This window comes from Haliaeetus leucocephalus, unplaced genomic scaffold, assembly GCF_000737465.1.
Source record: "Haliaeetus leucocephalus isolate CR32 unplaced genomic scaffold, Haliaeetus_leucocephalus-4.0 Scaffold295, whole genome shotgun sequence".
Classification (NCBI taxonomy): domain Eukaryota; kingdom Metazoa; phylum Chordata; class Aves; order Accipitriformes; family Accipitridae; genus Haliaeetus; species Haliaeetus leucocephalus.
Genome location: NW_010972731.1, coordinates 1,710,271 through 1,737,938, shown reverse-complemented (window position 1 = coordinate 1,737,938; position 27,668 = coordinate 1,710,271). Strand labels below are relative to the sequence as shown.

The 27,668-nt window shown below is 38.9% G+C and overlaps 2 protein-coding genes across 2 annotated transcripts in view; both read right to left on the bottom strand.

Moving 5' to 3' along the window:
• The window catches only part of VWA3A (von Willebrand factor A domain containing 3A), a 34,764-nt gene extending 27,576 nt beyond the window's left edge, over positions 1–7,188 (bottom strand). The window contains exons 1-9 of the mRNA XM_010570195.1: positions 7,124–7,188; positions 6,803–6,890; positions 6,029–6,153; positions 5,876–5,950; positions 4,510–4,564; positions 3,614–3,712; positions 2,445–2,551; positions 2,025–2,150; positions 601–709 (exon numbers count right to left, since the gene is read on the bottom strand). Coding sequence (XP_010568497.1) covers positions 601–709; positions 2,025–2,150; positions 2,445–2,551; positions 3,614–3,712; positions 4,510–4,564; positions 5,876–5,950; positions 6,029–6,153; positions 6,803–6,890; positions 7,124–7,188 — 849 coding nt within the window. The remainder of the gene's footprint in view (positions 1–600; positions 710–2,024; positions 2,151–2,444; positions 2,552–3,613; positions 3,713–4,509; positions 4,565–5,875; positions 5,951–6,028; positions 6,154–6,802; positions 6,891–7,123) is intronic.
• A 4,318-nt stretch (positions 7,189–11,506) lies between these two features.
• LOC104833501 (chromosome unknown open reading frame, human C16orf52) overlaps positions 11,507–27,668 on the bottom strand; it is a 29,999-nt gene continuing 13,837 nt past the window's right edge. The window contains exons 2-3 of the mRNA XM_010570194.1: positions 20,214–20,426; positions 11,507–12,265 (exon numbers count right to left, since the gene is read on the bottom strand). Of these exons, the coding sequence (XP_010568496.1) occupies positions 12,081–12,265; positions 20,214–20,426 (398 nt within the window). The 3' untranslated portion in view covers positions 11,507–12,080. The remainder of the gene's footprint in view (positions 12,266–20,213; positions 20,427–27,668) is intronic.

Below are 27,668 nucleotides of genomic sequence, written 5' to 3'. Positions count from 1 at the left end.
AGTTTCTTCTTTTTATATTCTATTAAATCGTTCTTATCTCAACCCACAAGTTTTACTTCTTTTTTCCTGATTTTCTCCCCCATCCCACTGGGTGGGGGGGAGTGAGTGAGCAGCTGCGTGCTGCTTTGTTGCTGGCTAGGGTTAAACCACGACACTATTCCAGAGACTGCTATACTCATATGATCTCACTCCCAAGTCCCTGCCTTTCTCCTATGATCCCTCTCCCCACCCACTTGTCCTTACTGCAGTATTGCCTACCTGAAATCCCCTATTTTTCTGCTTTCACCTGCAGAAGAGCTCTTAGCCCCAAAGTCTTCTCTAAATACACAGGATGATTATCTGGAAATAATTGCTCCCCTTCAGCTGCCAAGCCTGCCAACACCACTTGGTTGCCACTTCTGGCTTTGGTATGGACCAAGATGAGTGCTCCAAACAAATTTTTTCATGTGTGCAAATCTGCTCTAAAGAAAATACAACTCTAGATCAAGAAGTCTTTAATGAGTAAGTTAGCTTCCCCAGAAGTTTATGAGAGAAGACATTGCAAATGTCAGGACAAATGGCAGGACACTTAAGGAAGTAAGTATTAACACAATTACTTACGAGAGAAGCAGGATTGCTGCAATCATATGTAACAGCATGAGTCAGCAGTTTTCTCCCCACCATACACTGCTGAGCATAGTCAGACAATATTTCCAAAGACTGATCAGGGCTGATATAAATAAATACATAAGGAAAAGAAAGATATTAACAACAGCAGTAATCAAATGGTGAAAAAAGGCCATACTGAAGAAGACAGGGAAGAAAACTAAGTGGGAAAGAAATAATAAATAATGGGAATGTAATTCAGTCATTTAGCATAACCTGACCTCCTCTCCCTCTTTCAACAGTTACTGAGGTACCACTACTGGGGTTTGGTTCTGTCCTGCAAACCTGAATGATAATAAAAGTACTAAGATTCTATTCCAGTTCATAACAGCATGTAGGTAAAGTGTTCTAAATTATTTCGCTAGCCCTGGAAGCTAAAAATCAGGAATTGTGGTTTTACCCTGTGACAAACTGTGACAGAAAAGTTTTCAACTCAGATCTTCAACAGTATTTAAGGATGTCCATTGTCTTCCAAAGGCACCAAAGAAAGTAAAACTTGGCTTTGTGTTTAGAACTTAGCGACCCACACAGCTTTCATGCTCTGAGTTTTGATGGTTCTTCATGGCTAGTAAAAACCCTTCCTTCCAGCTAAACTTCTGTCAGGGACAGAAACGAAGTAAGTTTTCACTTGCACATACTAAAAACTTTTGCCTTCTGTTCAAAGCAGACCTAAGCAAAACTTGGAACCTTTTAACTGAACACTGTGTGTTCAGTAAGTTAGCTGAAATGTAATCTCAATCACCCTAAATATCAAGCTTGCAAGCCTACACCATCCCTTTTTCGCACATTTAAAATGAATACAATTAATAAATTAGGAGTACAGTAACACTCCCAGAACCCTTACTGTAGTCTTTTTCTTGTAATCCTGACTCCAGTACTGTAAGTTTTCAAATTATGACAGTTGAACTGCAGAATTTAAGTCCATAATTTATCTAATCTCAGCCTGGTTTCATTTATTTAATCAGACATTTTAAATTTTCCATCAGCACCAAGATCAGAGACAAGACTATCTTTGAATGTTTAATGCTATTTTACAGCAAAATCTAGCTTATCATCTAATCTTCCCAGAGGTGTGGACCCTTTCAGTGACATCCTTAATGATGCTGAAGGATTTTTATTGATGTAACATTAATGCTAGCAGACTCTCAATGGATTACTGCGGTAACTGATCTGCAAAGGAAAGACATAGCTTTGTATCAGAAAAGAGAAGACTTATAAATAGTAAAAAAGGGAAGAAATAAAGGAATTCAGTGGTATGAACTAAAAATACATAAAACCTGGATCTTAAATTTTCTATTTATTCTTGTATCAAGTTCAGATTCTTGTACCAATTTTGTATCCAAGTTAAAGCTGGTTGTTAGGAAGGATAACGCATTTACCAGCTTCCTACAATAAGAACCAGAGAATTCAGTTCTTTCATCGTAAGGACATGTTTTAAGGCTTTCAGCAAATTGCAGCCTCGACCAGGCTCCAGCTGTTGTATCCACTGTCTTGCTTCATGCAGCCTAGGGGGAGGGGGAAAAAAAAAAAAGAATATGTACACTTAACATGCAGGTGCTAAATAAGATAGATCATGAAAATTACTACAAAACACAGGAGCTGCTATGATATATTTTATGCATGAACAACCAGCTTGAAATCACTGACTGTGCTTAAAATTCACTGCTTTTTTCCCCCTCTTACAAATCACTGCAGGCACAAGATGAAAAACACTATTTATCATCTGCAAGAGATTCCCCTAATTAAATGGAGATCTTGTTTGAAACGCCTTTATTTTTCAGAGAAATGAACTTACTTACACATGAACATTGATGTTTTTTGGACTCTCCCACAGAGGTGAAATTTCTGTACTGAATGAGAGGCAGTACAATTGCTTCTTATAACATAGCTGTTCATCTATTAAGCACTAATAAATAAACAATTGTTAATGCATTACTATCCATGCTGCTTCTAGTAGGATTATTACATAAAAGAATAAAAATAGTAATTTCCTAAAAATAGTTGACAGCATTATTTTCAGCTACTACAGAGAAAAGCTTCCAAGGAAAAGTCATACAGATTCAAAAATTTGGTAAGGAGTACAGAGACAGAACCTGCAAACCTATGGTAATCAAGCCAATTTGTCAATAGGGCAGGACGCAGGGAATATTTGTTGTACTGGTATCAGTTTTTCTCTTCAGCTGATGAGCATATGAAACAACATACTGATCTAGAATGGGCATATTCACCCATCAAGCAATTACTAAAAAATGTTTAATACATATTCATGGATAGGGCTAAACAATAGTTCAGGTATTAAGGCTAAACCAACCACACTATGCGGAACTTGCGTCTTCTTGAAGTAGTTTTATTTAAAACACACAAATGAAAAATGCAGATAATATAAATAAAATTTAAATAATTCCTGAATGCAGGAAATGAAGTTGTACAAAGTTTCAAAGTTAGACAGTAAAACAGCCACATTGTATCTTTCTTCCTTACCACAGACCTTTTATAAAAATAAAAAGCACAATAAATGACAAGTTTCTTTTGGGACTTCAGGAAGTGATTAACTCACCAAGGTTCTGACCAAAATTGTGAAGTGTGCCTTGTTGTGACAAAACATAAAGACATAAGGAAACTATAAATAGCTCTATGTAGAACTTGTTTCTAGCTCTTACAGCTGTTTCTGTTAGGCAAGTTTATTCCATAGAGAATGCTGGTACAAGAATTGAGAAACTTCTAAATATTAATATGAAAAAGTATTATTATTATTATGGAACATACTGGAGTTTGTCTGGATCTAGACATTAACAAAGACTACACTTTCAGACATTTAAAACATACTTTTCTACACCACAAAACTTCTATTGTATTGTCTATTATCAATTTAAGCAGATTTTTTTTTCTACTTAGTTCCTGGCTTGTAGTTATACAAAAGCTTGATTAATATGTTATAATTGCCAAAGTCTGTTTTATTATTACTTACCAAAAGGTCCTTCTGAAAATCCAGTAGTCTACATCCATAACTCATATCAGACACATCAACCACAAGTCCAACTTTGGTTCCTTTTATAAGGCCAAACACCTTAAAAGAGAAAAGTCATTGTAAATACCAAGCTTATCTAAAGTTTAAAAATGTTACTGTTTATTCCGTACAATACCATTTTAAAATCAAATATTAGGTATTTATTTTCACTTTAAGCTCTTTATCATAAAGATGACAGACACAGTGACAAAGCCAAGGGGAAGGAAAAAGAAAAAAGAAAAAGAAAAAAAAAGAGACGACTACTGGCTCCCAGTTTATCCTTACCAGTGAGTCATATTCGCTCCTTCCCATGACAACCTATTCATTATTTGAGAGGATAAAAAAAATAACTCTGTCTACAGCGTCTTCTTCAGGTTAAATCAAGCAACTTAGTGGAAGCCAGATTTTGGAATGCTGCTTCTTTCTCTATCCCCTTCAAGAGGGAGTCATGTCCCTTTCCTATTCCTGAGCATTAGCACTGCTAGGCACAATAAATGATTAACCAGCTGTGCAAGAGAAGGCACAATGGACTACAAGACAGCTCCACTCCAGTCAGAGAGGTTAAGCTCAGCATTGTCTGCTTCCATTTAAATCGTGCTGAGAGGTCCTGATGATTAAGATTGCTAAGAGAAAGAAGAAGACTAGATCTAGAAAGCAGAAAACCACATACCACTGAAAGATCAAGAAAAACAATCTGTTGTCAAGATAAGTATCACTGCACGTGATGTATAACTCACAGTAAATAATGAAAATAGATAAGCTTTCTGGAAGCCACTTTTCACTAGTATTCAAAAGTTAATTTATTCTTTAATGCTGTATACAGTTCCGTTCTAAAAATATACTGCAAAGTTAGTTACCTTTCTGCTGTCCTGCAACAGCCACTGAATTCTCTGCTGATAAAGTTCAATCACTCTGACAAAAGGCATAGCACACATTTAGCTAAGGCATTCTTTTGCATTGTGTATCAATGTAACATTCAACCATTTGTCTTCATCACATCTTTTTTCTCGCAAATGCAAAATCACCTTTTAAAAATACTGTTTTCAGTGTTCTCATACAACTGGTGGCTGCAGGGCTAGCCATTTAAACACTTCTTCCCCTAAAGCTGTTTGACTGCTTAGATTACGTAGCTGTCTGAAAAACTGGATCACTGAAATGTTTTCTGATCAGTTGCTGGCTTATTCTGTTCAGAGATAGGAGAGGGGTACTCACCGTGTGTATGTGTGAACAACAGAAGCTCAGGCTAAACTGAGCTTAGCTCACTACACATAGGTTATTGTCAGGAGATGCATTTAATATGAACTGCACTATTGCTTAAGACACTCATGAAATACAACCTTGTGATTGAAAGGCAGCACACTCACTGAAGTGCCAGACTAACTGCAGCACAACTTTCAACAGTTTCATTTCAAAATAGGTGTAACCTGAAGTAAAACAAAGTGCTAGCTGTCCTCCAAAATTGTTTTACTTCAACCAACTTATTTTTAATACCATATGCATAGTTTTTAGAATTTGGCAAACAGGAAGTTTAAATCAACATTTCAAAGGCAGAAAAACTTTCTGCTTTTTCAAAACACAAAAGCTACTTCTTTTTAAAACCAGATTTGCAGATGGTTTGCTTAGATGGCACAGGGCCCAAGTGCTGAAGGTGGACCTTCTGAAGATTCTGGATCTTCATGACTGACACAGTGAGGTATGCTGAAGTAGTGGCACTCCTAGGAACAGTCTAACAAGTATTGTGAAGACCAGCAAAACCATTATGATTACTCTACAGTTTACTGAACCTATTCATTAAATGTTTTCCTCAATTTAAGCTTCCTTGATTTTATACATTTAAAATTCACTTAGAAAACTTTTAACTTCCACATACCATGACTAGATCCATGACTTGAAACTAATCCAAGTTACAGTAAACATAACCCACAAATACACAGTATTACCTGTGAAAAGCCAACCATTCACTAGCTGCCTTTCTAAAATGAGCCAAGTGCTTCAGTTCAAATCCTGGTTGATAAGCATCTTCATTAAAAAAATAAAAAAACCTTAGCTGTAGTGACATATAATTATCACCTACCATAAATCTCAGCAGAAAGGATTTAATGCTGAGATACTCTGAAGTTCCCAGAGATAACAAATTAAGATTTAAGGCAGTACCTGTAACCATGGGGGATGGGGATATAGAATCAATTACACATCAAAATCATAAACAAGATGGATACCTACTCAGAAAGTCTGGACTCAAAATCTGTAACAGTCTCTTCCGTAAACTCTATCTCTTCAACACCATTTCTTGAATTCCTGGAACACTATGCATAATTAGCATCAGAGATGCACACAAATTAGGACTGACTATAGAAAGGGCAGTGTTGCACTTACAAAATAATATTGCCTTCATTTATCAGATGCTCTAATGTTAATTGCAAGGATTCTAAACTGTAGTTTCTTAGCCATTCTTCTGTGGTTTGCACCTTTTTAGACTGTATTTTCTTCATTTGTACTCTCTACGGATGAAATAAGAAAAAAATAAATGCAGTATGAGAAACAAAATGTGCTGTTCAAATGTGACAAAAATATAAGTTCTAAGGATAGCTGCTGGTAGACAGTGCATATCCAAGAACAACGTAATTTTAGGTACTGGCACACTCTTTTGGATGTGGGATGCAAAAGAAAAGCAGCTTTCAGAATACCCCCAGACTGTGAGCTAAAGGAAGGGAAAGGAGAGCTTAGTTTGGAGGAGACAGGAAGGAAGACAAGAAATAGGAGAGTTTAGTAAAAGAATTAGAAGAAATACCCCAGTGATTTACCAGAGAGGAAGAAAAATTAAGCATCTCCAAAACCTGCCTCACAGAATTTGAAGTGTTATATATTGTCTTCTGCAGTTGATTTACATTTATTGTTTTGCCCGATTTTTTTCACAATCTGATTCATCTCTGCAGAGAAACTATATGTAGTTTCATTACTACAGTGATTATATCTATCAAACTGTCTGTTTGTATATGCAAACACATGTAAGGAAACATATCAGTTGTCTATCAGCTTATTTATTCCCCACTCTCTATTTATACTGGGTACGTGTTACTTTTCTAGTCGCTCCATTTAACAGGAAAACTCGCCTACCAGCAGATCTTGTGTCTTGTTGATATGTGTTACCAGCAATCCATTATCTGGTCCTACATGAGACATAGTAAAATCTTGCCACAGTGCGTGATCACCCCGCAGACTGGATTTTGTGGTCACCCTACAAGACAACGAATTTTATGGGATGACTTCATTACCCATAATATTCCTGTATTGTTATAAAGTCTTTACAGGTTTTTTTCTGTAGGAACTGTTTTATACTTCAACATTTGTTTACACATTCCATTTGATATATGATAAATGTTTTGAAGGGACATAGTATATATGAAGTACAGTTATTTACTCTATACCTACATATGAAGTCCTAACAAGATTTTGCAACAGCATTCTCACCCAACTTTTTCCAAAAACTCATCATTGTCCAACAACTGTGCCATTTTCCTGATGTGTGTATCCATTATATGAATAGACATAGCCTTGTTAAAAAAAGAAAAAAGACAAAGTATTAGAGTAAAAAGATTAAATCCTCAGGAATAAACACTGTTTAAGAAGGTACTGTCAGCAACTTGTATGATAATTACATTGCATGTGGGACAACAGCAAATTAAAAGACAGCTGAAAGAGAAGTTACAATTATCCGTCCATAGAAAACGCATTTAGCAACTGTTCTGCCAGAGCTATTTGTTAAGGGATTTTATGCAGTTAATTACATGTACGCACAGCTGCTGGGAGACTAGCTACACAGCTCAACGAGACAAAAAGATGAACCAAAGCAAAGCCCAGAGCCCTACGGGCCAGTGTGCGCCGCAGCAGGAGCAGGGGGGCAGCCGGCTGGGGACAGCCGGGCCGTCAGGCGCGGGGATGGAGGCGTGCGGGCGAGCTGCCCCTCGGGCTTAGGCGCAGTAAGACCGGAGCAAAACCGACCGCCAAGCCCCGCTTTTTGCTTCGCTGGGCTCCGCCGCCTCACTCCGCCCCAGCCAGCCGTGGGAGCGGGACAGAGTGAGGGTGCCGGAGCCGCCCACCCCCGAGCCTCCCGTCCCCCGAGACTCTCCTCACCTCCTGGGGGAAAGGCCCCTCAGCTCCCCCGCCCCCGCGCCGTCCCGTCCCCAGAGACTCACCTCACCGGAGGAAAGGCTTCCCCGTTCAAACCCCCCCCCCCCCGCCCCGCGCACGTCCCGAAAGCCTGGTCGGCCACCGCGCCAGTGACAGAGATCCCCCGAGCCACCTCAGCATCGTCAGGCCACGGCACCTGCGGGCGCTCACCCGACCCTTCCCCCGTGCGGGTGCCGGGAGGAGCCCACCCCCACGCCCCGCTCGTGTTACGGCGTTGCCGGTGGAGCCGGGCCGGCCCCAGGGGCCGCGCAGCGAGAGGCGGCGGCGGCGCCGCTTCCCGCCGCCGGAGGGCGGTGGTGGGCGGGCGGCGCGCGCGGGGGGCGCCGCTGGGGCTGAGGAGACACCTGCGCGCGAGGGGAGGGGAGGGGGCCGGTTCCAGTCAGCGCAGCCCGGGCCAGTCGCTTTAGTAGACAATTTATTTTGATAAACTTGCTCAATAACAAAAATACAAGTGAAGAAAATTATGTTCACTTTATACAGTTTGTATTAACATTTGTTCGGAAATCATTAATTGAAAAATGTTCTAACCAATTAGAAAACAATCCTCAGTAAAGGCCGGGGCGGGGGACGCAGACGGTCAGGCCTTGAGCGGGGAGCGACGCGACGCCCAGGCAGGACAACCCGCCTGCAGACACCATTTCCTTCATTATTTTCATCCTTCACAAAGGTTTTAAAGGACAGCTTTCTTTTCCTCTTTTTTTTTTTTTTTTTTTTTTTTTTTTTTTTTTTTTTTTGTGTGTGTGTGTGTGTGTTGGGGCAAACAGTAATCTACAGTTGTGTTCTGAAGTGGTTAAACAACAGCTCTGAAACACAGGTATGACAGGAAGGCCCTAATCCGGTGGCTTTACTTCAGCCAGAGGAAGGGGCTCAGGTGGTGTTGCACACTACCAGCATCTTCAAGAAACTGGTATCACTTGCCAGCAAGATTAACAATGGAAAACAATGTTAAATGGTTAGACTGGTGTGTTCAGGGAAGCACATCCTGCCCAGGTCTGAGACAAACGGCTTCCAGGTGATTATTTCAGCTGAGCTCAATGACAAGATTTATACAGACAAATTAACTAGTTTTCCTTCTGAAGGTATTTTAAGTTTCTGGTCTTACATTTTGTTAGCCAAATAAACGACAAAATGAGCACAAATTACATTATGATGGGACATCAAACTTTTGGGGGAATTTTGAAGCAAAAGACTAAATAAGAATCCCTAGTGACACATGAAATGAGCTGTCCTTCAAAAAGTTAAATATAATGGCTGGCAGAATCAGAAAAGTTTATGTAAACACTCAACACAAATGCGGGATTACCTTTGGAGGAGATTCATATGGAAACATTTTCTTTTCATGAACTGAAAAAGTCTACAGATGTTTAGGCATGTTCAATACGAACTTCCCGTAGTTTTAAACAAAACCTTGTGCAAATAAAACCTATAAATAGTCTTCAGCAGATTTTACAGTGATGCTCTTAGGTATGAAAAGAATACACACAACTTTAAAACAAAAGTAACAGACATAAGTTTGACAAATGATTGCACCATAAAACAGTGTTTTATATACAGTTTACAAGATATGATTTTCTGCTATAAATTAATACTGTACTATATAGTACTTAGTGACCTTATTAAAAGCAACTGTTGACAGCTGTCTCTTCAATTACTGGGTGGGATTTTTTTAAATGCAGATAGCTGCATCTATTTCTGGACTTAAAATGCTCAAATATTGAAACAAACAATCTGCTAGTTAAATCTCTGCTATCATTTAATAATTCATAGCAATGGCACTGGCAGATCAGATAAATTTCCAGCCAGCCAGCCACAGACTGGGTATGCTCCAAGGTAACTGTTTATATTTTTTTATTAAATGATGATCCATTTAATCTAAGCGTAAATCCACTGTATACATGATGTTACTATAACTGAAATAAGTAAGTGGGGTGGGCAGAAATCTTAGCAGCTAAGAAACCCCCCCCCCCCCCGTGTTCCAGTTACAAAAATCTCCTAGAACTATTTACAAGAGCGAGATTTCTGAAAAAAAGAAGAGCTTTTTTTTCCCAACGTAATTTATGATCTAAGTTTTAGTGAATACGTCAGCTTAGGATACAGCAGTGATAACACCAAAAATTTAGACACACATCCAGCAGCTGAACCCTGTGTTTTATCTCCACCAACATCGCTGGGGACCTCGGACTACCCATGCAGATGAAGGCTTAAATTAGGAACCAAATCATATTTAAACCATTACTTCCAAGCAGGTGCCTGGCTGTATTTACAGATTAGTATACTTTAGAAAAATTTAGTGTTCTATAAACACTCCCTTCTACCTGTGAGTGAGCTGACTGGAAAAAAAGTCACTTATAGACCATTCCAGTGACAAGTTTGTTCAAAAATGTCAAAAGAAAAAATACTTAATTCGGCAAATAACCGTTTCATATTAAAATACCTTGTGAGGGGGGAGAGGGAAGAGGTGGAGAGGGAGGAGGAAGAGGAGGAGGACAGGGACCCACTAGGGTCTGAATGGCACACAGTTTAAAAGAATCGTGCAAATTGTCTTATTTTCAAACACTTAAGCTTATGTGATAAGTGATTATTCTGGAAACTGCTGATTATATTTTAACAACCACCTCATTCTAAAATACACCTTCACTAACATTTTAGAAAAATGTCTATTTAGCAATGCAGTTCTTCTAATAAGCTCAGTGAAACAGCACTTGAAACATACAATTTTTTTGTTTTCATAATGAATTTCAGGTAAACCACGTATTACCTGGAAAATAAATACTGATAGTGCAGGCAGCTTTCCTGGGACACTAAATTGTACTTTCTGCAAGGTTAGATTGAGTAATGAATTATGACATCTATGGATTGAAAGGTTGATTCTTGCGTTGAAAAATAAAACTACCTTTAGTGAGGAATATTTACTCCAATTTGGGTGGCCCTTAAGTCCACATCTAAAATAACAACTTTAGTAAACAAGGCATATATTATTTAAACAATTATATTGCTCATTTTTTGGTAAAGATGAATTTATACTCAAATGAAAATAAGTTCATCCATCTTTGCAGTGGAATAGTGTTTGCATTACTTTAAACATTGCATTTTACATGTGCTAGAGAAATGCTTATCTATGGTAAAATGCTGTGCTTGAACATGTATGAATGCTAATATAACAATGCAGTAGAAAAAGAGACTTTCTGTACAACAGTTGCTAATAATTTAAATAGTGTCAGTTTCCCAAAATTAGGTTTTTAACTTTAAGGTATGACATGATCTCACCTTCTACCCTCATATACAAATAAATTACCATAAAAACAATTTTAGCTTAACTTAAAATTGCACCTAGAAAGGCATGGGATCGTTTGTACCTATTACAAAAACTGTTAAAATCAAGGGCTGCTACAAAGAATGAGGTAAACTGAAGACTCTCAGCTATGTGGCCTTCAGAGAAATGGCTTTTTTCTATTGAGTTCTAGTTTTGCACACCACAGTGTTTTGCTAGCAAAGCGTTCTGAGTTCTTTTCCAGGAACCATTTGTGTGTATATACACACATACATATATATATATGCATGTATATACACACACACACATACACACACACTGTATACTGCATCAGCAAAATATATATATATTTATATATATATTTATATAAATATAAGGAAGAAATCCCCCTCTAAAACGTTCCTTAGTGTTTTTGTAGAGCTTATGGGGGAGGGGATGTATGTCTCCTTGCTGTTACATACATTTAGAGAACATCTTTTGATCTATTGGCTTCTTGGTGCAGTAATGCAAGATTGATCCACGTTGGTGCCAAAGGCTTTGCTCATCAGAAGGAAGATGTAAAATACTAATCTCCTAAACAGCGAGGCCAGCCTCACTTGAATTCCTCTGCAACCCTCTGGTCTACCACAAAGTTCATAAATACTTTGACTTCCAAATCATTAGACATTAAAAACAGGAACAGTACAGTAACATGGGGCATTATGCTTCTCAGTGTAAAGCATTCTTCACTAGTTCCTATCACAGTGCAGACCTGACTGCATTAAATATGCTCAGGAGATTAGTCAACGTTGTCTGTATTTGGTTATGGGAAAGGCTCTCCTTTTTTTCATCCAAAGTGCATAGTGAGAACAAGTCAAAGCATTCCTCTTTTCAGTAAGTGTTTGACAGTCTGGTCTAGGCATCCTCCTGAGAATGCAATTCTGTCTTGCTCTTTTCCAAAATAAAGTCCTGCAGTTCAGACATTCATCAGCCAGGTAAACAAACTTTGCCAGCAAATAGAAGTCCCACTATTGTAAAGAAAATGGATAAGACAAACAGTACATACGAAGACCCAACCACTGTGTTATTGGGTAACTTATATGGTTGACCTCCAACTTCATTGATGTAAAATCCTATTGGAAATATTAGGGCTGCCATACAGAATAGAATCACTGCAGAGAAAAGAGAAAAGAAAAAACAGTCATTGCTGAGTTAAAGTAAAAATATTTACCAGTTCATAGAGCAGTCCAGAAAAGCAAGCAAAGTATTCTGACTAAACTGAAGAGCTAAGATATTCCAGTACCTAACTTGATTGAAATGACCAAGTGGGCTTTATCTTGCTTTCAAAACATTCCTCATCTACTTCCAAGAAAGACTGAAAGTCCCACATTTTGACTGTAATTTCAGTCCTGCTCACTAGATCATGAACTGTCTTTACAGATTAAAAATTTGGTAGATGTACTTCTACCACCATCCATGAGTTTCATCACAGAGTTCATTACTTCTCCAGTTAGAGTAATTTTTCCCCAAAGTCAAGACAAACTAACATTCAACATTGAAGAAACTCCTTTTCTATTATGAGTTGTCTTTTTCCAACCGTAGTTGCCCTCTCCCATTCTTCCACATGAATTCCTTTTCTGTAAAAATTTTGCTAAAAATAGAAAACACATATATTGTCATTACAGATTCTTTTAGGTTAAAATGTACAAGTTTCCCAAAGTTATATGAATGTTTCCTGAAGTAATGAAATATCCTTAAGATTTTCCATTGGAATACAAAGAAAGTCTTCTGAGTCAGTTTAATCTAAACTTCTTAGTGAAAAACTTCAAATTCAGACTCCATGAACAAAGAGGACCAAGCAATGAGGCTTTTTATTTCACCTGAACAGTTAAGACTTAATGTACATGGTTTGTGCTTACAACTGACTCTGTGTGAATGTACAAAAAAGAAACCAGAACTCCTATTAAAGCCATTCATTAGAATTATATTATGGATTTCACAGGCCTTCAGGTATCAATAGTGGCCAACATTCCTCACAGCACGTTTCAGTACTCTGGTCAAATCCAGGAGAGAACATCCAGTGTTGTAATCTTTCCCAGATGACAAAGTCAGTGTTCCTGTAACATACCTTTGGATAAGTAACCCTGTTTAGTTTGAACATAGCAATATGCAGGGCTCTACTGTGTCGATCAAGGGAATGACTTCCAAATATAGCTCCTCCAAGAGGCAAGACATTCTTCACAATAAAAAGGCTTAGCTTTTGAATTGGTTTGATTGCATATGCAAGAATATGCAATTAGGTTTTTTATCAGTATTAGAATAACACACAATTTTATCTGGTTCTACCAGTTCAGTCAACTCTTAGAGCTTTACTCTTACTTCACTTCTATGTATTTCAGCTTTGTTTCAAACATTATTTATTGTAAGTGGAACATGGCATCCCAATACCCATTCAGCCAAATCTAAATTATATCTGGGGGGAGAGATATCCCACCAACCCTACAAAGCCACATACCACCATCTCCTAACATGATGCACAGCTAACACTGAAGCCCCTCCTAGTCCTCAAAGTCTACCTATAAACTTGGTCACATGAAAAAGAAAATTCAAGCCAAGTTACAGTGTTCCTGCCTGAATAAAGTGCATTACGTGCTAATTTTTTCAGTCTTCTCTCAGTTAACACAGACTGCTGCTTTTTGTTTGTTCGTAAGGGACACGGGTGCTGTCCTTGTCTCCCCTTTCTCTTCTCCACCACTAAAAGACGGAACAAACTCTGGGGATGCTGTTCCCTGCTTGAGCTTCCCCCCAAGTCAAACAAGCAACAGTAAAAAACACTGGCAACACTAACAGTCATCACTTTCATCACTGGTTCCTGTGGAAGTCGGCAGTGCTGCAGCTGCTCTTGTTTCCAAAGGTACATTAAACAAATTCAGGAGATCACCTGTCCCCTTTGGCTTCACCAGGACAAAGTCTCTAGTCTTTCAGAATGAAGAAAAGACGAGCTGGAACAGCCTCAATATTTTTTAATGTAACTTCACTACTGCTCTTCCTAACTAAATACACATGCTCCAGTTTATCCAGCTACAGTGTCACATGCCCATACTAAAAACTTTTTTTTTTTAAATAGACTCCATGTTTATCCCAGACAAATAGTTTATCACATATTTTCTATCTTAATGCTCAAAGCTTATGATTTGCATAGCACAGGTCTCAGCTTTGGGGAAAACACATTCATGTTCTATAGAAGACACTAGTTATGGGCATGATGAATCTGAATTCAAAAAGTGTCCAAGCAGGATTTGGGCATAAATTAAAAATGACAGTTTCATAAACCGCAATCCATATCAGAACATCAGCTGCTCCTTGCTTTCCCAAACACACGAAGCAGCTTTTACAACACCTTGAGTGAAGAGCAGCTACCACTAGGATCAGCCTTTCTTTCAGCTGACAATACTGAGCAGGAAAAAACCCTAATGTTCCGCTAGCGGGAGCTCGTGTCTCACTTTTAATGTAACAGCACGGGTGAATTATTTTTTAAAGGGAAATAAAAAGAGCACAAACAAAAAAACATCTGGCAGCTGCATAGTTACTACATTCCTGCTCAGTGCTACCTCGTGAGGCCATCTATTAAAACCAAAGAACCAGCAACCAGACGTTAAACATTAAATAATCAGAAGGTTTTAATCTACATGATTATTGGTCCATGTATTTCTACACTACACAATCTAATCCTTAAAGAACGCTTCCCTTTTTTAAATTGTATCTTAACAAACACCTGGTCCATCTGAGGAGAGAAAGCTTGGATATGTGTTTCTTGAGCAGATCTGTGTAAGCGTAGAAAAGCTCTATACCTGAGTGGTCCAGAAAACAGTGGTTGATGTGTGATTAGTAACGCAACATACAATTAGTAACAGTTTGAACAATATTATGAGGACGAGTCACATTATCATAACTCAGCACACTTCCTATTACATCCAGTTTACCCCGACAAGCATTCCAGTTACTTATAAAACTTCTGTTGTATTTTAACAATAATACAGGAAATAGCTTTAGGATTCTGAAAACAACCTGCACTTTCAAGATTAAATCTCCTTTATTATATTTAAGAACTACACATCTAGAAAAGTTCTGATGGCCTCATGGATATGGTTGAAGAATAGATCTTTATCCCTCTCTACTAAACCACTGTTCTTTGAGGTGTGTTGTACATACATGCACCAGTGCTCCTAGGTCTGAGACCTGCTAGTGGCATGGTACCGCCAAGTGGAGTGTGTGCCCAGCGTCTCTTTGTGTTCTTGCCCAAGGACAGAAGGGTGCAGGTACCTCAACTCTCCCTCAGTTTACAGCAGGAAAAAAAAAATTCTGCCTGTGCAGCTAGTGCACAGAATGCTGATGCGCATACACATTTCAAACGTTTACTACAGAAGTAACCAGCCATCTTCTCTTCCACTGTGCATACACACAGTGTACATATTCTGCTGTGAGGGTGTCAGTGTGGTCTGAATTTTTAGTCTGAAATAGCAAATAAAAACCAGATTCATCAAAGTCTCTGTCAGATTAGGAAGCCTGGCAAAGGAATTATGGCAAAGTTTTGAGTAGTGATTAAGAAAAGACTGCATGATGAATTTATTTTTAAGAAAAGAAGACACTAAGGAGAAAATCCAATATATGAAGTGCTCATTTAACTTAAGTGTGTATTCTTTTAGAAGGAGATTTGTAAGCTGGAGGATAGGAATTTCTTATACAAACAGTAGCCCAAATGTAACTCTCTGTATCTGGTAGTATCAACTCAGTGAATTTCCAGCAACCCATAAAGAACTTCTCCCTCAAGAGTACTTGCTTTTGATTTCAAATTCTTCCTTGGGTAGCAAAAGTTGCAGAAAAGACACTTTATTTCTCTAACAAAAATAATTAGGTAACAAAAGACAATCATCTCTAGTCTGGTTCTGAATGGTGGCAGTCAAAAAAAGATTGAGTTCCTGTAATTCTTCAGCTTGAAATTGTTTTGAGCGTCCAATGACAACTTCAAAAAATCCAGGATACAGAGTATTAAAAGAAGGAAAAAGCTATGGTCTAGTCTTTAGAGGGCTCATTGTAATACCTGCTTGCCTCTTTAGATATGCATAACATAGAAAGCAGCACCTGGTACAAATCTTTAATAACTCAAGAAGCACTTTATTCACTGGGGAACACAAGGGACAGATGTTTGCAGGATAGCTACTGTTTGTTAAGAATGTGATTATCCTGCCCCATTTTTACTTGTATTCCAAAAAGCACGTCCATTATACTCATGAGCATTTAAATCCTCTGGCAAAAAGAATAACAGACTGTCTGGTAACTGCTGGAAAAAAAGGTAAAAATATGATTTTTCTGTCCAGCATCTCCTCCCTTGATACATCTCAGAGAAGCACCCAATTCAGTGGCAGCAGACACAGAATTAATTCCCTTTCTAGTTGTAGCAGATGGCAAGAGACCTGACTCTGTATAAGATGTAAACAGATCTTGTGGGAGCTCTGTGAATTCCTGCAATAGCCAAGATTGATATAATATACATAAGACCACCAAGGTTGCCTCCACAGAGAATAAGCTCTGGATGTTGTTTCTAATTACGGAACCTAACAGTATCTGTCCCAAGGACCATGGAAATTACAATGTTTGAGATGTAGCATAGGTTTACCACATCCTATCTTCTAAACCAGAAGATGGCATAATGAGCACCCTGAAAAGGCAAGGTGTTTACATAAATTTGAAATCGGGCTAGCAAAAAGGGAGAAGTTTCAGAGATACAAGGAACAATACCAAAGCCAGGTTACTTTTTTGCTACCAACTTATGCCACTATGTCACAGGGCATAATTAGTGATGAAGTGGTATAGAAGCTGGGATGGTAATAGACAGTTAGCTCACACTTGAGCAACCAGTAAATAATACCACACAAAGGAATAGCTGATCAGATCTTTGACTGGTATCAACACACAAGGCACACCCACAAGTTTGCAATACCTCATTCACTAACGAAGCACACAAACTGGACAGCAGACAAACAAACACCAAGATGTAATCTACTCTCCATTACATTGTATGAATTTGGTACTACAGTTAACAGGACTCAAACAAGAATGATAGTTTTGATACTACGTATGCCCAAAGTGACAATACTATCACATCAGTAGGAATACTGTGATTCTTGGAAGACTCTTCTCTACAGAAATCAAAGGAAAACTTTCACATTTGCCTTTAGAAGACTTTTGTCACTTATGCAGTATGACCTGGAGGAGGGAAGTATCCCCTCCACAAAGCTGTTTTGCAGAGAAGCCAGAAAAACAAGTTTCTGTGCAGTAAAACCACCGATGGCTGGGAAAGACTGCAAACGCTGTGCTAGTAAATACTCTCTTGGGTGTACCCCTTTAGAACTGTATATGGGAAAGAGAATTGACAGATCAAACATTTGTCCTTCGTGTGTCCCTTAGCTAAACAAGATAGAAAAGACCACTTTCAGCAATAATTCATATTTATAGGTAGACAGTTGAAAAAACCTGGAGTCCTCCAAGATTACAAGATTACAAGCAAAAATTCCATGAGAAACATAAGCTATATATTTATGTATAAATTCCAGCATGAACTGGGCAAGAGTGACCTCTTACCAGGCTCTCCTTGCTGCTGTCAGAGTTGTAAGGGAAGGGCTGAGCAAGAGGACTCCTTTCCCCTTAGATGATTTACTCTAGACCCCCTTGCATTTTAAGAGAATGGAGCTGCCAGTCCCTGAGCTGCCCTTGGCAGGCCTAGCAGACTTCCCTGCCTGGCTAGGATAGCATGTCCTATGTTGTGTTCAGAAAGTTCTGTGAGAAGAATATCTGCTAACAGCCTGTACTAGGCCACTGAGTCTTTAAATTGCTTGCAGAAGAGATGCAATACAACTACGAAGTTTTCCCTACCCTGTTCTAATGAGTTACACACATTTTCATCTTACAGCACTGGCACTTCACAGGAAAGGCCTGTTCATGGTATTCCAAGCTGATTCCATTTGGCTACGTGTTTCCTAATACTAATCTACAAATAGGCTACTCATTTGTGTTGCCATCCAATGAACCATGGAAGTCATTCTCATCAACTTTTTGAAAAATGCAGAACTCTACCTCCCATTCACTTCTTTTTTTCAAAAGTAATTTTTCTTACAAGTGAGCTAAGCAATAAAATTTTCTATCATCGTTAACAGGAATGCAAAGGTCACAGAATCATACATATTGGAGATAAAATACCAAAGACGCTGAATTTTAAAATTTCGGCAACGCAGCGATCATGTCTTAATAGCATTATTAATAATTCTGACTTGCAAAAGAACAAATTAGTATGTTTCATTATTAAACATCTCATAACAAAAAGGGAAGTGCTGAAATAAAAGAATGTCCTTCTATATTTAGACTTCTAATAATGGACCTGTTGCAAGCCTAAAGAAATATACAGAAAAAAAACCAGCTTTAGGGTATCAGATTTTTTGGCTGAACTAACCATCACAGTTGTAGGAAACTAAAGATGCAGGGATGTGATGATTTGTGATATTTAAAAAAAATATTAAAACATGTAAAGCCCAAAATACAAGCTCTGAATTAAGAGAAAAACCTCAGTAAATAAATTGTGGTATCAACTATTAACATATAGTACTCCAAAATCCCTCTTTCCCCTATAGCTTTGACTTCAGCTTACTGTAAGCATCTTAATTTGATATGGCATTTTGAGTTTAAACCCTCCCTGCATACATTAGATATACACGAAATATGTATAGATAAACAAGGGTGCTGGAAAAGTTGGGATGGAATATTCAGTAATACTCATGTCTGCTATTTTAATCATTCACTGGAAAATAAATAAAAGGCAATCACAATGGCTACAGCATTTCAATAGCTCCATTGTCTGCAAAAGCTGCACTATTAATTTAATACGCTGTGCAGCAAAGTTGTCAGAAGGATGGCTTTGATTGTACAAGTGCCTCAGTGAAGTACCTTTGTTGAAGCTGAGCACTTTTTTGTATTATTCCCTTCCCCAAAACAAGGTTAAATCTCATTCATATTAGGTATCATTAGTTGTCAGAGAGTTCCATTAAACCTTATTTATGCCTGTGTAAACCACAAACTTGCATTTTCTAGTTAGTGTTCACGCTACCTTTAGTGGTATGTCATAATTCAAGTCAATTTAAAAGCCCTCAGGTTTTGAGTTTTTTCATGCTGTCATCCCCACCATTAAGGCACCATTTCACAGTTGGGCTAAGCCTGTAACACACACCAAGAAAAGGAAGTTTGAAAGTTATTCCCCTTACTCGTTATAACTGTTTTTCTTTTGCACTGAAGTAACCATAAGATATGTTTCCCTGTGCGGAAACAAAGGGCTGCTAGACAAGGCTCAGCTGTGAGGAGTTACGCTGGTGCTCCTAAGGAGCAGAATCAAGGGAGGCAGAAAAACACTGGTACTCCTCCCTTCAGCTAAAGCGGGTCACTTATGGAAGCAAAAGTCTCAGTGCTGTGAAGCACAGCAGATGCTCTGCAGTGGGCAATCCTCCTGCATAGCCAATTAGGATGCAGATATTCTGAATAAAACACCTGCTGTGAGCATGAAGCAGGACTGAACCGGCATCAACCCTGAATAAGGTATTCATGAGACACCTGAAGGAGGGATGGATTTCAGACTGCAGTAAGTCTCAGATGCCTCCTCTTCCTAGGGGAAGCAATTTCAGTCATTCCATTCTGCAAGGAGCAAGTCCTGGATATATGGGAGTGGGGATGTACGGAAGACTACCAGACACACAATTCAGGACTGACCTCTTCTGTCCCTGCTCATTTTCTTAGGTCAGTTAATAGCACTGCCCAAGGAAAGTAAAGGGGTCAGCCCTTCCTTTTGCTTACCTTGGGCCCACAGACTATTAATCCCTCTCAATTATAGTCACTTAAAATATCAACCCCTGAATTTTTGAAGAATTTTATTTTTCTCTCAGACATGGTATTTAAAGAGAAGGAATGTTTTGTATAGTAAGAGTCCTAAGCACTTCTCCTTGACAACACTGTACTGTTATTTTAGACTCCACCAGTTTATCCTGCATACAGGTCAACTGTGTAGTTGAGGTCACTTACTTCCAGTGAAAGCTATCCAGCGGGCATATTTAGTAGCTTCTCTTCGCCAGTGGGAAGCCACCAGCAAACCACATGTGACAGTTAGTGAAATGATTCCCATAATGATGAAAAATAACGTAGTGACCCACTCAGGAGGCAGCCGTGGAGGAATACAGGTCCTGTCACGTCCATGGATGGTTTGACACTGTCGCACAAGGCCAACTGTGAGAGCACCTGAAAATACACAGCAGAGAGGCAAGTAAACTTTCAAAATCCTCTCTGAGGGGCGCTCAATTGCAAACCAAAGCTCAGAATTGTCCAAAACTAAGGGATCCTTTCTTTGATGAACATTAATAAGCCTTTCAAACACAGGGGATGGGGGGGGCATGCTTTAAACATCTGTCTTCATGTTCTTTCATCACACGCTTGCACAAGTTGAAGTGAGATGGCTGCAAGCGGTATCTGGTTCTTGAGTGGCAGTCAAGGTCTAATCAAAGAGATAAGGCACTCCTATAAAGCCTGCCAATAGCAGCTAAAGTGGTAGCCGAGATGTACAGAGGATCACTCCCTCATCTGTGCAAGATGAAATACTTCTATAATCTAACAAAATGAGCTGCAGCCCCCTAAAATGCCTTTAATTGTCCAATGCCTTTTTTCCGTCATCTGTAAATACAGCTTTAATCCTCGAAGTCTTGCAGCAGAAACTACATTTAATTCATACCAATATTCTTAAGAAGATTTAAAAAAACCCCACTTCTTGACAATAACTCTGTAAGAGTCCCTCTATGCAAGAGACTGGTCAATTCTTTTGACAGCTAACAAGAGTTACTACACACACACAAACTGGGATATCTACACAAAAGATCTATCAAAAAGATCCTAGAAAAAGGACAAGACTGGTACAAGAACCATAAAGTTTTACACAAAATGAGGTATTTCCTGTTAAACTAAAAAAAAAAAAAAAATTTAAAATCCAATTCAGTGCTTTTGAGACTCACAAAGAAGCTTTTAGTAAGCTTTAATAGTGAAATTCTCTTTATTTGGAAAATTTTAACCCAAAATTAACATGCAAGATTAAAATCCATTTCTTCCAGTGTCTCTTAAACATTAAATCCTATATTTCTCAATTTTGTCTCTTCTTCTGAACTGTTTTCCTAAATAATCACAACTGTACTTTATCTAAATGAGGAAAAAAAACCAACAGTGGATAATATTAGAGTCAACATCTTCCTCCACAAATTGTTGTAAGTAAATATTGTTATAGTTGACCTGTTTAAATAAAAAGAGGGCAACTTAGAAACAATTACAGTAAGATTTGGAAGCTTAGGTTTTGCATGTCTTTTGGAGGGAGAAACAACTGTCATACTTGTTAGCTTCTTTTTGAAAAAAAGCATGAAACAAAGCAATAAGTCAATAGTCAAAAGGGTAACCAGTCCTAGCATGCACGTCCTAGCACCCTGGGGCCAGTTTCTGCAAGTGTTCAGATCCTGTCTGCTTACACCTCAGCAATGAGTACCACCAGAATCAGCTTCTGAGCTTAGAATCGCAGCTTTTGCAATTAGCACGCAGAATATCATGTTTTATTAGACGTAGTGCTTCTGATACGCTCCTAGAGGACGAGAACCAAGAGCAAAAACATTACTGAATTAGTTCTGTTGAAGCATTCCTGTACCTTTTGTTTAGACTACAAATTTTTAGCCCAATTCAAATACATCCTTTTAATTACATATTCATCAACTGAAAGAATCGGAGATAACTTTTCTGCTAAAAGCTGAAGTAAAATCCTTTTTAAAAGTGTCAGTTACAAAACCAACAAAATTGGCATTTTCTACTCCAGGTATACAGCAATCACACCGTTGCTGTGCCCCAGGACTATACAAAACTGAGCCAGTATTACACACGCAATCTTGCACAGTTCACATACCTGTAAAGTACACAGTTTTACATGAACTGCTTCTCAGTTGCTTTTTCATAGCCTGCAATGTTTTCATTTTATATCAGCTGCTGGGGCAGAGGGGAGATATGCACGTGTCCTTAAAAGTCAAGCTCCCTGAAACACACACACATTGCGGAACCTCATACAAAACACTAAATAGTTTCCTGTAGTTTGGGGATAAAGAGGCTATTCACTGCAGTATCATAGAACAGGAAATTAATCCCAAGCACTCTGCAAGACTAGGATTTAACAAGACTTTTACTATACTTACAGTAGAAGTCAGTTTTTTCTAAACTGCAATTCTCATCTAAAGAATGACTTCATAAAAATGACATCACACACTCAATAGATGTTTTCTGAATTCAGAAACCTCTCCTGAATTCAGTGGCAATAATTTAGTGCATTTTTAACTTTGGCAAAAGCAACAGTGATAAGAACCACTATGCTGGACTCCATTCCGTTTTGTGTATTAACTGAAACTGAAGAACAGTTGCTATAGATGAGCATGTATTGGAAAGAGACAACTCATCTTTCGGATGCAATTTGCCATTTATATTGAAGACATTTTTCAATTAACAAGAGCACATTTAACAGGTCAGATTCAGACAGGACCAAAGCTGAGCCCAGCAGTGCCATATCCAAAGGAAATAGAGGAGAACTCCATCTTGAACTACTATTTTTCAGTGCAATTTTTTTGCTGTCAGCATCTACTTGTCCAAAGGCTGATTTTCTCAACACCCCCCCCCCCAACAAACCCACAACTGAACATGAAAAAAGAGAGCACAAAAATCTCTCAATTGCCAGTACCAAGGTACCATCCCTTTTGAAGACACAAGGATAGGTGGCAAGAAACTACTCAGAGCAGGGTTTCCTAAACATCACTTCCAGTGCCCAAGTGTGTTGTTCAACTCTTTTTTTTTTTTTTTTTTTAATCAGAGTTTTGAAGTGTCAGCAATTAAACTTCAGGATCTGCCATTTTGGAGGAAAAATACAAACATTACTTTATGGTTAAGCTTTTGTTAGCACATACTTAGTATTTTCTCTTAACTCTGCTTCATGGACTACAAATTTGAAGTAGATATACTCCATATTCAACGTTTTGAACCTTGAGTCTGCAAACTCTGTGGAGGTAAATGGAGAGCAAAAGAAGGTTTGTAAACTATTTCCAAAGGTTCCACAAAGGTAACTGGGAGAAACAACCTCATTATGTGCTTATATATTTAGTTAAAGTTCAAGTTTAAGTTCACTATACAGGAATACCTCACTTATGTACATAAACTGTGCAGAAGGAAACTGAACCTCAGAGCTTGCTCCCATAGTGACAAAGCTCCTGTTGAATGCAGACTTCAAAAGAAGTATTTATTTGCAACAAAATTCAAAAGAACAGTGGGTTTACATGGTATTTTATTGTCTTGGTCCCCTTCTTAAGCAATCAAGCAAACAGTAGCCAGGCAGCTGCCAAAAACTTGCCCCAGAAAATCGTGTTTAACCTTATTTAGTCTATCACTGAAAGGAGGGACATAAATACTGAATTGAACAGTCTCCTTCTGCCTGTAGTTAGAGAAGAGCCCAACAGTCCATCTCAAGCCAGTCACCAAGTTCCACTCTGATCCCTAAGTAAAAGATGTTTTTAGTCGTTCCCTCAGAACAATTCCAGCATAATCACTGAAAATCAAAGCACCTAACACAGGTATAAAACAAAGAGCACAGCTAATGCTAGTAGATTAGGCAGCTTAAAGATGGATACAGCCGTAAAACATGTGCAGTGGAGTAACCATGCTTGCCCATCCTCCACCTCCCATTGCCCGCACTGCACAGCCATCCGGAGCTGTAACGACAACCTGGAGATGCAGGGGGCTGCTCCACTCTCTCATATGCCTCTCCCTCTGTATCTTCCGAGACTGGCATTATGCAGGTCAGTACAGCTAGTGTGAGAGATGATTAGGATATATATTTCTAATTACTAAAAATGAGATACAGCCTTGATCAAAACAGAAAATGCTGCACTGAGCAAATGTCAGTGAAGTGGTCCTTAGTCTTTTCCAGTAAATCTATTCCCTAAAGTGCCAGTGCATTTCAAAAACATTAAACAACCTTCCAGTAGTGACAGTCTGACTATAACCGAGATTCCAGTTTATACCAGTGAAAAGATTTCATGATCATATTGCTACACTACCTCACCCAACTCCTCCAGACCACCAGTAATGCTCTTTTTCTGATACCACATATTTTCACTAGAATCACTAATAAAAAGACTCTTTAACAAATACACCAACATTTGGGAGCATCACCTGTTTAACAATTAAGTTCCACAAAACCGTTGAGGGAAAGAGGGGAAAAGGCACCAAACCAAAGAAAGGCAAGCCCTCATTTTTCCCCTTTGTGCAGATGTGTGGCTGCCACGGAGCCGACCCACAAGTCCCACTCCAGCCCCGCCAGTGCTGTGCCATTCCTCTCCCGTTTCTGTGGTAACTACAGAGCCACCAAGGAGGAATCACAAGCTATGGAGAGAAACAAAGATTGCTGCAGCCCTTTCACTCCCCTACCTCTCCATCACTTCTGAATTATTAAAAGTGGCACAGCGATACCGCAGCTGGAAAGCAGTAGCATAACAGCAGCTATTCAGATGTTCGCTGTTCATCTATTATTTGATTGCCAGAACACGTGGGATCAAGCATGCCAGATGGACACATGAGAGGTGCCACTGCCGTGAAGAGCTTACCATAGCATAAAGAGCAACTAATATGGTAAAAGCACGATGCAGTGAACGAGGTGGGGCTCAAATGTTAAAAGGTCACAGAGCTCAGCAGCTACGCTGTCTCCTGAACATACAAAACACAAATCCCCAGAACTGTTCTTGCTCATACAGCTTGGGGTACCTGCTCCTCCTCTGTCCTCCGCTACTGTCCCCACTTGAAAATGTCCTTACTATTTCCCATCATTTAAGAGAAAATGCTATTCCCTGGGTTTAAATGCATCTGCAGCCCTTTATATTCCCTGACAACAGCTTCCTCACTTTATCTTCCATGTATCAACCACATCCTTAGCAAAATGCCTATTAGTAACATTAAATAAATACTACAGGCCAATATGCCTAGTGAGGAGGTTAAAACCTCCAGCCGCTCCCAGACAGCCCGCCCGCCATCCCTCCCTCTCTGTCCTGATGACATGGCGTGGTTCTGCTAGAAACCCCAGTTGTGACTGCCAGACAATTTCTGCTCAAACAAGATACTTTTCTTTAGTGTACTGTGGACTTGTTAAACCATCTTTGCAAAGCGAAGAGCACAGTTTACAGGGTTCCTAATGAGGTGCTGGTGACGTAAATCTTAGAGCACCGCCAATGTGGCAAGGACACTGATAAATTTTATGTTTTAGTAACGAGCACAGTGCATGGAGCTACGTTATTTGGGCACACTAAAACATTCATTGCTGCTGGTTAGGTAACAGTCACATGCCAGAGAATGACATATGTAAAATAAGGGCAGCTCAGTTAAGCCATTCGCTGTAACAATTATTGGGCCACAGACAAGGACAGGAGGAAATGAAGTTGTTCTTGGAAAGTTTCTAAGTTCTATCCAATTAATAAACTTGAATGGAAAAAGGTCTAGGTCCATCTAAGAGGAGGAACAGGCTGCAGCTGACTAGTGCACAGCTGTAGCTTGCTACCAAATCCAAGTGGAAACTTTAAGGGTCTAAAGAGAATGCAAAGATTTGGTCATGGCAGACTAATTCCCTGTACCAATGTTAAGGATAACCATCAAGTTGACTTCGGCCACCTTGCCTTTAACATGTCTGCTGCTCCTTGCCTGCAACCAAGCCTCTCTGACAGAAGACCACTTTCAAAGTGAGTGAAGCATAACCGAGGAATTCCTGAGAGGAACAAACAACAGAGCATGGTAAGAATAGTTTTAATGCAACTGCCTGTAACAGCAAACAAGGAGGAGGTATTTCCAAGAAGAAAATTTTTCAAAGTCATCCAAGGAATTTGGCAGTTTAAGTGGGATGTTTCCCAGTCTTACATATGGAATTTATTTTCCCACAATGAGCACTTTAAGTGATGTTACTATACAAAGGGGGAAGAAAGAATGACTTAGGTTTATTTATATGTATTTTGTTTTGGGGAAAGTTTCTATTAATTCTAAATTCCAGGTATTAGTTCCTTGGAAACAGAGTACTCTCCCTTCTGCCTTTCCCAAAAATCCAGGGAACTGACACTGCTGATCCTCCCGTACCATAGCCTGGGACGTACTCCAGGGTGCACATAGTTAGTTCTACTTATTCCAGGGTAAAACTCAACCAGAAATCAGGCCCTATACCCTCTCTTATGAGGAGATTTGTCATGCTTAGAGTAAGCAATGCAGAAGGTTAGGGAAAAAGCTATGCTTTTGCAGGATATGCACCAACTCTGGTGTGAAAAGGAAAAAGATACAGTATCCTGCTGGTTTGCAAAGCACTTTAAAACCAGGGAGGAAAAAAGGATTAACAATGCTAGGAAAGACCTCTTGATTCTAAAAGGCATGGTCCATGTTGTAATAGTTAAACAGAATCACAGGGTCTCTGTACGTAAGGTCGCACTGAATGACACGCACAGGCACAGCTCATAGAATTTTTTTGTATCTACAGCTGCTCAGAATTATAGCCTTGTAAAAGGAAACGTAGTCAGTCCTCACCTAAATTTTCAGCCATTGACCCATTAAAGCAATTTAAAAATGTTTACAGCCTCAAATAATGTCATATCAGAACATTTTGTAAAATAGCACATACACATAATTAACTGCAGCTAAGTAACCATAATCAAGTCAAACACCCTTTCCTCCACTTTTTTTCTTAGGTCACTGTTGTAGGACAATACAATAACTGGATTATACCTAAATAACTACACAGGCTATATAAAAGGATCAAAATATAAGATAGGACCAACTGCCAGTTTCCAATCAAGTATGAGAATACCATATCTGTTACTGTTCTTACATAAATAATTACTTCTTTTGTGAAGGATGGGGGTAGTTTAAATAGATGCTCTTTAGCACTTAGGTCACTAAAATAACTTTGAGGTTACCCTGCAAGTACAGTATTCAGGATGTGGCACGACAGATTGATTCTTTTATTGCGGATGTTCCAGTATGTTGTTCAGTTAGTAGATTAAGAGGCAACCAAGTTCAGACTTAAAGTAAGATTTATGAATGTTAAAGGATGATCTAGGGGAAGGCTTAAAAGAATAACAGAGGATTAACTGCAAAGGCACAGAACACAGGAGTTCAAAACAAAGGGATTATGAATTATCTTTCCTGTCCTTTGTATGCCATCTTGGTTTTGGGATTCACTCCGATTTGTCTCTCAAATCATCTAATAGGTATTGTAACCCTGGAGGAAAAGCTCTGGAGTGTCTCAGTGTGAAGCAGACCAGATGCAAGATCAATTCATATTTATTGGTATGAAACAAACACCTAAAAAGTATTTATACAATGTTAAAAGATCAGTTTTAATAGACCTAGGTTTACTTGCAAAGTCCTTGCTGTCTCTAGAGTGCATCTTTTAAG